Source organism: Ixodes scapularis, unplaced genomic scaffold (genome assembly GCF_016920785.2).
Source record: "Ixodes scapularis isolate PalLabHiFi unplaced genomic scaffold, ASM1692078v2 PGA_scaffold0__279_contigs__length_252992795, whole genome shotgun sequence".
NCBI lineage: Eukaryota > Metazoa > Arthropoda > Arachnida > Ixodida > Ixodidae > Ixodes > Ixodes scapularis.
In genome coordinates, this window is record NW_024609835.1 from 143,431,076 (window position 1) to 143,441,137 (window position 10,062).

At 46.2% G+C, this 10,062-nt stretch overlaps 1 protein-coding gene across 1 annotated transcript; it reads left to right on the forward strand.

Annotated features, from left to right (window-relative positions):
• Nucleotides 1-3,194: 3,194 nt before the first annotated feature.
• Nucleotides 3,195-9,683, forward strand: LOC120839695. Its single transcript, XM_040210037.2, has 5 exons — nucleotides 3,195-3,289; nucleotides 4,181-4,413; nucleotides 6,070-6,232; nucleotides 6,301-6,498; nucleotides 9,236-9,683. Exons 2-5 carry the CDS (start codon nucleotides 4,187-4,189, stop codon nucleotides 9,575-9,577), a joined length of 930 nt encoding a protein of 309 aa, XP_040065971.2. The 5' UTR covers nucleotides 3,195-3,289; nucleotides 4,181-4,186; the 3' UTR covers nucleotides 9,578-9,683.
• The last annotated feature ends 379 nt before the right edge of the window (nucleotides 9,684-10,062 follow it).

The window sequence follows — 10,062 nt, forward strand, 5'->3', positions numbered from 1 at the left end:
GGTGTTTTCGGGAGAAGAGCTCTACGGGTGTTTGTGCTAGTCCCACACCCATACACGCTGCTAGAGCGTCAGAGAGTTCATAGTGTGCACTCATGAGCCCTACAGTTTATAGCAGGGGTCTCAAAAACGTGGCCCACGCACATTTGTTTTATATGTGACTATTGCTCCGTCTTAATCATAGAGTTATTATAATGTACGCTAGAGGTTCAACTGGCGCTTGTGTCTATGCGACTTCCGGGAGGCAAATTGAAGCAGACAGCAACCAGTCTACTTTTCCGGTGTTCCTGTGTATTCCTATGGAAAAACGATGACGATGACGATGACGATGCGGGTGCCGATGACGTCATCAGTGACGTCACTGATGACTTCGTCAGTGACGATGACGATGCCGATGACGTCAACAATGACGTCACTGAATACGTCATCAGGGACGATGCTGATGCCTATGACGTCATCAGTGACGTCACTGATGACGTTATCAGTGACGATGCGGATGCCGATGGCGTCATCAGTGACGCCACTAATGGCGTCATCAAGAACGATGACGATGACGATGCAGATGCCGATGACGTCATCAGTGACGATGCGGATGCCGTTGACGTCATGATATTTATATATATATTTAAATAAGCGAGGTTACAAAAAGCAGAAACCACGAGGTTTTTCTAGAAATTCTCGGTGGTGTTGTTGCTGGGATAATTGGCGGCTTACCAGCAACAATATAAAAAGTCTAGTTGTTTATAAATAAAGTCTCATGTGTTAAACAGCATGATTAGCTACCACCTGCTCGCCTGCGCACTGACAGTCTTTCAACTAACTGTCTATTAACCTTCTTCGTCCGACTTTCCCGTGTACGGGGTATTTGAATTTCGTCAGATTTTGGTTTCACTATTGCTATGAACCTCCCTTTTAGAGCGCAGCTCTTAGGCGCCTGTACATTTAAAACATTATGGGATTATTGTTTGATGCCTATGGAAAGGCATCAAACATCAATGTTTGATTCCTCTCCAACAATGACCACCTCTTAAACTGCACCTAGACATCTAAATTGTAGGTTCTGAAATGTGTTTTCATTATTTAAATAGCGACCTCGAAGTTTATGTAGTTTAAACAATATATGTAGTCGGATACTTTGAGATAATTTCAATTTGGTAGCATCTCGCTTGCAAAGAGCAATTGACGTTAAGCGTGATTTAACTTTTTACTGAGCACACGACTACATCTTTAAGCCTGAATTAAATTTTAGGTTTTTCAATAAAATTTTCGGCGGTCTTGTTGCTGGGATGATTGGCGGCTTACCAGCATGGAACACCATTGCCATATTTTTCCTAAAATGCAAAGATCAATATATAGACTCATCCCCCCCCTCCCGAGGCCAACATCGGCCCTCGACTTTGTTCTCGAAATGGGGCATCTAAATTTAACATTCGAATTATTTTAAGACCTTGGTCTATGTCATGCGCATTAAATAATATTCAATCACATCACTTAAACTGATTCCACACTCCACTATTTCTTTTTCTCCACACTATACACCAACTCATGTTCACAAACAACCCGGCGCGCCCTCTCCCTCTTTTTTTCCCTTTCTCTCTTTCTCTGGCGCATGCGCGGTGGCCGGTGGGCAAAAAGCTCGGCGTCCCTGTGTAAACAAGCCCTTGGTATACGCTGTTGTTTTTCACATTGTGCCGTGTATTTCGCTTGGTATTGCTTTTCCTACGTGCCGATTGCAATGTCGGACTACTACAGCGGCCTCAGCGAAGCGGACAGAGCCCGTTATGACGCGAAGCTGCGTGTAAACGGTGTGGACTACGGCGATCCGTACCGCGTGGACGCCTCGGAATGGACGTTGACGGGTCGGCGGTGGCCCCCCGTTACTATGATAAACATAACAGTGTATCTGCTTTTCACGCCCAGCCGATTTACGCCGGACACATTGCTGGCGTACAAGTCCCTGGAGGCGTACAACTACTTCGAGTCAGGTAAGCAGGGCTGCATTCCATCGCCTACCGAAGCCAGCTGTTTTAGGCCTGAGTTGAGACGATGTTTCAAGCGTAGTACGGACTGAATTTGAATGATTTGCGCCACAGAGCAAAAAATGCAAGGTGTTGAGGATTCATGTAGGTCATTCCGAGATCCGTAACGCCGCAACCACGTTTCGTTGGTGCTGTACATACTCACTCTAAGATAGCTAGCTTTTTCCCGTGTCGGTCGTTGATTTCGTCGTTCTTATGTCTGTGGTTAAAAACCGCCTTTGTAACACAGCTTCGAGTTTTACGTGCTAATGCTTACCCTGCGTTCCTGTTCATTCCATGTGCGTGTATCACGCCCACGCGTACCTGGAACAATCGTCATTCAGAAGTGGCGTACAGTAAAAAATCCAGTCGGCAAAGACGCCTAGTCGTTACAAAACACGTCTAACTGCTCGTGCAGAATGTCTCGTTCTCAGCAATATAGCCTTGACTGCGTATTGCAGAGCTGTGCTGTGTACTGTCCAGTGACTAACACAACATGCGATCGCCGGTGTCTCCCGTTTTCTGCCAACAACTGATAGGCTGTCATAGAAGCCACTAGTGGCCGCGGTGTGCTCGTGTGAGGCATCTACCATATTAGAAATTGTTGTTGAACACCAACATGAACAAGTTGTAAACAACATTATTTTCATGTCACATATTTCTTGTTTTGTGCCACATGCATGCACATCTAAATTCAGATGTCACATTCCTTCCACCCACTTGCAATTCTGAGGCTGCTGTTTTGATATTCTTCTCAAACATAGGATGTCGTGGACAAGATGGTCATTGTAAAACCACCGCCATGGTGTCAAAATTAAGAGGGTATTTGGTTGAGAGTGGTCACCGTTGACTGGTGTATTGGTTTTGTATTCTTGCCCAGGCCATGTACGTGACGTCCGGCTGTGGCAGCCTGACAGGCACGAGTTGTGTTTTGTGCGGGCGAATGTCAAGCCATCGCAGAGGGCAACTGGCCCACCCCATGACGCATGGGTATGCCTGGACCATAAGACAGGTCAAGTTTACTGTGGTCACTGCACATGTAAAGCGGGGTAAGTTCGTTCATAGCTGCACCGGCAACACAGCATTTTCCAGAAGCATTATTTGCTCGTTTAGATGAAAGCTGATTAACTATTTACCTCTTTCCTTGCAGTCTGGGTGAGGTCTGCCGTCATGTAGCTGCACTTTTGTTCTGTGTGGAATACACGGCCAGAGTGTCCCAGGAAGACTCGTGTACCTCTCAGCCGTGTGCATGGACCAGGACGGTCGCAAGAAAGGTCTGTTACAGTACTCATGCATATTGTAGATATGAGCTCTTGTCAAATATTTTTAACTATTCTAGATCCTGGTGTCTGGAACCCTATGTGACAGATTGTGTAACTAAATTACAGCTGTCTTTCGTTTCTTTTGGCTACCTGCATAAGTAAAGCCGTGCACGAAAAGGGACTTTCGTATCCGCATTCAACCTGCATTCATGAATCCTGCATTCGCAAGCTCTTAAAATGTGTGCTCAGTGACGCTAAAGTTAAAGGCATTTTGCTATGAGAATTATCATGTAGGCCAACCCAACAAAATGTCAGGATTGTAATTATTGTCCTTGGATAACAATCCCAATGCCTAATCCTTTGCCCAGAACAAGCAGTCTTCAGTGTCCGAGGGCATAATTCGGGGAGCTTTTCAGGATTGTGACAAAAATTATGCTTGTGCTTTTTGGTGACGGCACTGGCTGTCTCGCAGTCAAAGGTATCAGTGCAGCGAACAAGCTGTGGAGATCACATTATAGCATGTCCATGTTCAATCTGTTAGCTACATATTGCAATGAATCTTTAACTCCATTGCTCAGCTTCATTGTACCTACCGTAGTTGCAGGTTTAGATGGCCACTGTAGTTTTCTCTGCTGTTGTAGTGCCATTGAACCCTTGATCATCAGTGCATATCTATGCATAAATGGTAAATATGAAGGGCTATATTTAATAATTATGACACTAGTTTATTCCTTTTGATCCATGTGCTACGATCAAAAGTTTCTAGATGGAACATAAGTTCAGTAGCAGCGAGGTGTGTAAAATCAATATGCATTCATACAATTTTTTGCCACGCTTTGACAACTTGAGATGCAGGCCTTTAAAAAAAAAAAGGCGATGTAAATGTGGATGTCTACACCACAGGAGGACATGGTCCCTGTCCACCAGCTGGACCTCAGCAAGCCTGGAATGCCGAGCCGAACCCTTCCCGAAGAACCAAACCATGTGTCCGGGGATTTCCAGCTCGCCGACAAAGCCCTCTTCCAAGAGATTCACCGACTAAACCCTCAAGCAGTCGTCCTGAGGTCCATCCCAAAGATGGACGACGAGGACACCGACTCCGCCTCAGAGGACGAACAGTCCTACACATTTTTGAGGCAAGCTAATGCTCATTCCTGTTACTAAATTTGGCACATTGATACTTTAACCTGTGGGTTTCTACTTTACCTGCTGGACACTGCTAGGTAAATCGCACTCCGTAGCTCGCTATTTAAAACTGCTACGGTCCAGTTCATCCGAAGACTGCTGTAAGGCTCCAATGGAGAGGAGACAGCAGCAACACACTGAATTCGTAAACGATGTGTTTATTGGCACTCGAAAACGACAACACGCTTTGCCCTGTCAGCCAAAAAAATAAAGGGTTGGTATTGCCTTATTTGACGGAACTGCCTGTGGGGCCCATGCTGCCGTATGAGGCAGATTCGTGGCAGGCGAGATGCTGCAAAAAGAAAGTAAAGTCCCTGCTTAGCCAGAGCCTCCCCCTATGGGAGCTCCCATTCATTGGTCTGAACCGGCCTAAGTAGCCTGCGGGAAATGGATGTGCTTGGGGCGTCTGGTTGTAGGTTAGCCTGGACCTGGGCAGCTCCATAATCATTCCGAAGGGCGCACTGGCGGCATGGTCATCGAGTGGGCGAGACCACCCACTTGTTGTTGGCGGAACATGATCAAAAGAGGTCAAAATAAGGACTTAAAGACGAGGGCTGGTTTTCTTCAGCACCTAATAGTGTGACGTGCCTTACACAAAAAGCAGGTTTTTTTGGTGCTTTGGCAGCAAGTTTCTTTAATTCATAACATGGGGTTAAGCTATCAATCAGCCCCGAATTTTTAAAACAAATCAAGTTATAGCAATGTGTTGTGGGGCAAGAGACTACCAGATTACCAGTGAAGTGCAGTTGTGCTTTCACCAGAAATCTCTTGTCGGAAGGGGGCACATATGACTGCGGGTGCTGTACACCTCGTTACTTCGATGGGCTTCTCTTCAATCTTTCTACGAGTAGTAAAAGTCAGTGCACCATCTCCTTTACTGTCGTGCATCCCCTGGGAAGAACATGTCCAGAACATTTAAGTTGCACGAGCCTTGTTCATTGACACAGGAATGCTCATTGCTTCTGCAGAAATGCTAGGGGTAGAAACAAAATTATGAATGTATCGTCTCAAGAATGTGACAAACGTCGCCCAGAGCCGTGTATGGGGAGATTTTGGCCAGTCTATGATATTGCTGCTGGACGCCCCCCTTCCGAGTGAGCCAATCAGCTCGCGGCGCTGAGCGAGAGGCGTGAGCACATGTGCGTGAACTCTCAGCTGCTCCCAGCTGAGCGGGGAGGGCTGCCATTTTCACTCATTCGTCCGGCAAAATGCATGGGATCGACATCTAAATTTCGCTTCTTTCCTTTTATTTGGCAGGCTATGGCAAAAAAATATTGTTATTCCTCGGTGGCTTAAGAAGCTAACGAATTAAGTTTCTTTGCATTTGAACGGAAACTTTGCTTCCGGCGAAAAAGAAATAAGCCCGTAGCAGACAACGCGTAACCTCAACAGGGCTCGGCGCCGACTGCATTGCGTCAAAATGGCGGTCGTCTCCTCTTTGCTCCCTTCTTTCTCTCTCGTCTTTAGGCGCCCTCCTCCCTTTCCTTCACTTTTCTCCTCTCCGGCGCCTTCGTTGCCACACCCACTGGCCTAACTCTCCCAATATACGGCTCTGACGTCGCCTATCTTCATAGTGTTCTAATTTTTGTAAATATTTCATTTTTAAGGAAAGTCAGGAGGACAAGATCAACGAGGATGTCGCTCCCGCAAGACATGTTTGTTCCCATGAGAGAAATTGAGAGGATAGAAAAGAGCACGAGACGGCAGGCGACAACACTTATGTGGCGGGAGGTTCGCTACGGCAGAATAACTGCTTCCATCATCAACAAGGTTTGTGAACTAATGACATTCGCTCAATTTTCGTAAGTGCCAGCATGCCAAGCATGTGCCCTTTACAGGTTCGCACAATGCGAGACACTACATCCCCAAAGGCCATCCTCGACCTCGTTCTACTAAGAACCCCGCCACTGACCACCGAGGCCATCCGCTGGGGTGTCGAGAAGGAGCCCGAAGCCAAGGAGGCATATCAGAAGTTCATGGAGACTTGCCACAGCAACTTCAGGCTTTGCAGTGTTGGGTTCGTGATCGATAAGAAGGTTGTACCCGCTGCCATTATTCTTCTCTTCGTGTTTGAATGTGCAAGGACAGACAAAGCTTGCACAACTTTCTTAATTTATATCTTAATCAGCTGGTGCCAACAACTGAAGCACTCTTCCCTTGTTCCATTTCACAGCCTCACAAGGAGTTGTAACTGTTGTATGTTAAGGCTCGTTCACACACTTGTAACCGAGGACGACCGAGAGACACAGCCGGTTTTTAAGCCTCTTGCGACGTCTTAGGACCAGCTCTGCAGCAGCACATGCGGTCCCAAGACGTCGCAAGAGGCTTAAAAACCGGTCTTGTCTCTCTTCGTCCTACACGGTTACAAGTGCATGAATGAGCCTTGAGGGGCGTCCACACCGGAATTGAAAAACATGCACGACTCCCGACTTTTGTTGTGACAAAAAACCGCGTCGCAGGAAAGAGAGACAAAAGCCTGGGCTCACCCTCTTTCAATTGGTTTGGGAGAGGGTTCTCTCAAACCGGTCCGTTGCTTATTGCAATTGCTTAGAACCAAACTGATTAAATGCAAAACTTTCCATGTTTTGGTCTTCTGAAAGGAATAATGTGCTTAGATGGGCCAGTTAATACATTGCAAAAGGTATAAAGCGCCGTAGAAACATGGACCAAGACGCGAAGAAAACGGCATGGGGCGCACTCTCAACTGAAGTTTATTCGAAAAAGTACACGCTATTACTCCCAACAGGAATGCACAGTCATCAATCAATCCCTGCGCAGCTCACGTTAATCTCAAAAGCCTCGTGTAGTTTGTGTGACACCTTGTTTTTGTATTTTGCCAAAATCTTTCTGCTGTTGAATGACGGGGCGCAAGGGCATCTGCTGCAATGAACAGCGGGATGCCGTGATGGTGTCGTCCTCGTGGAAGCTGCGTGTTCGCGAGCTTGATCATTAACACACATATTTGCACTACATAGCTTAACCCACACGTCATCGGGATCTTATGCACGCTGCCAGTCGTGCACTCTGTGTACTTGTCCCTATATCTAGTGTTGCACGGGTCTATGAACGGCTGGGGATTATTGATTCTTTGGCATAATCGCGACATCTTGTTAGGCGCTGAAAACACAGCCGAGACATTGTAACGCTGAGCCTCCTCCTTAAAATTACGTGTGACGCCGTGCATATATGGAATAACCACCATTTGATGGGGGAATTTATGTGCAGAAGAAGGGAATTAGCATCGGTGCCAGTGTTGCTCCTGTTTTGTGCAATATTTTTTTAGGTGTGCGCAGAAAGGCTATCTCGGAGAAATTGATGAAGAGTGATGGCAGATACAAGGTATCTAACTACGTTGATGATTTCCTCATCCTCGCACCCACAATCGGTCCCTCTAGTTGTGAGGAGGTGCTAAAGGTGATTAAATCATGTTGCCACGGATTGTCTTTCACTCATGAAATACCTAAAGATGGAATAATGCAATTCCTCGACCTCAAGCTGTTTTTTAGGGGAGCACATTTGCTGGACGTATGCACATAGGTCAAAGAAGGGGATTCTTCCTTACGACTCCTGTCATTCAAAGCTCGTGAAGAGAGATATTGCCAGCTCGTGTTTAGAAGCGTCGCTTAAGAGGTCCTGTCTACGCAGCGCACAATATAGCTTTGTGAGACGGGTAGGCCGATTGCGGAGGGGGGATTCCCAATGAGCTCATTGGTCGAGGTAGCCAGGAGCCTGATAAGGAAATTTAAGACATCACAGAAACCATCCTGCGACATAACACTTCAACGGCCGGTGGTTATTCTATATATGCACGGCGTCGCACACATTCTTAAGAAGGTGGCTCAGCGTTACAATGTCCTGGTTGTGTTTTCAGCGCGTAACAAGATGTCGTGATTATGCCGAAGGATCAATAATCCCCAGCCGATCATAGACCCGTGCAGCACAAGGCATAGGAATAAGCACACAGATTGCACGACTGGCGTCGTGCATGAGATTCAGATGACGTGTGGGTTAAGTTATGTAGGGCAAACAGGCCGCTATGTTAATGGCGAACACGCAGCTTCCACGAGGACGACACCGTCAGGGCATCCCGCCGTTCATTGCAGCAGATGCCCTTGCGCCCCATCATTCAACAGCACAAAAAGTTTGGCAAAATACAAGAACAAGGTGTCACGCGAGCTACACAAGGCTTTTGAGATTAGGGCTAGAGGAAACAAGTGCGTCAGCGAAACGTCTTTGGCCCCATCGACGGATGAGTAGGAGTACTTAAAACGCGAGGTGGGCAGAGAATGATTGATGAATGTGCATTTTCCTAGGGAATAATAGCGTGTACATTTTCCAACGTACTTCAGTTGAGAGTGCGCCCTGTGTCATTGCTTTCTTTGTCTCGGTCCAAGTTTCTTCAGCACTTTATACCCTTTTATGAAAGGAGATTGAAAAAAAAAATTACTGTAAAATCCCTTTTGTGGACTGGGGGCCCAAATAAAGTGCTTGCGCAGTGTTCAAGCCGATCACAATGCTGTACCATCATGCTTGAAAAAATCACATCGGAGAAAAGAACCTCCTGGCTCAGCAGCATTGCATGCGAGCAGGCTCGTGTTACAATTGTGTCAGTATGCCTGCATAAAGGGCATAACATTCAACCCTTATATCGTTTCGTGGCCCCTTTAAGCTTTCAGTTCGTGCCTCTGTGTGAAATTTGAGGGGTTCCGTATATATCATACTAGGGCTGTTATTATCACCATGCTTTTTTTTTCTATTTGGCGGTTTTACTAGGATAACTTCCTTGGCGCGTCCCCCGACGGGATCTGGACGTGCAGCTGCCATGGGGTAGGGACATTGGAAGTCAAGTGCCCGTGGACACTGCGCCATGATGACTCTCAAGCCAAGGACTATGAGTGCCTCACCGCTGACTTGCAACTGAAAGAGTCGCATCAGCATTTCATGCAGGTGCAGACGCAACTGCATGTTTGCCGAAAAGAATCTGCACACTTCTTTGTGTGGACTCCAAATGACTACGAGCTAATAGTCGTACCCATTAACAGGGGACTTTATGCTCCTGTTCTGGAGAAGGCACGATCATTCTGGGTCGATCATGTCGTACCGGAGCTAATGTAATAGGTTGAATAATCTGGTGCTGAAGGGGCACTGAAGTGGTTTTTATAAAAGATTGTTTTTGATATATTGTTGAAAAGGTGTTAGTTATACATACATAAAATTATAGATTACAAAACAAGATATCCACCTCGGGGCAACAGAAAAACTGCGGACTATTTTTTTCAATTTCTAGACCAATGAAAGTCCTACGATACGTGCAGATTCCGAACGATTTTATTATAACTCGTTTTGAAAAGAGTCAGATAGGTACACATTCAGATAAGACTCCACTTTTTCACCGCGGGCGCAGCCATAGCTTATGTTTTTAATAAGTTAATTGGCTATGCACAATGGTAATTTAGGGCTTATTGGGACGCTTAAGAGCATCTAGGTTGAGTTGTCACCACAAAAGGACGATCTCAGAATCGACTTCAGTGCACCGTTAACAACTTCCCGCAATTTCAGAAACGGATGGCTAAGGAACATTGTAATTTTATTTTTGTTCA

Coding starts and splice junctions, on each gene's coding strand:
- LOC120839695 (XM_040210037.2), top strand. CDS start 4,187: ATGGTCCCTGTCCACCAGCTGGACCTCAGCAAGCCTGGAATGCCGAGC. Junction 6,233..6,300: donor CTGCTTCCATCATCAACAAG/GTTTGTGAACTA, acceptor TGCCCTTTACAG/GTTCGCACAATGCGAGACAC. Junction 6,499..9,235: donor GGTTCGTGATCGATAAGAAG/GTTGTACCCGCT, acceptor CGGTTTTACTAG/GATAACTTCCTTGGCGCGTC.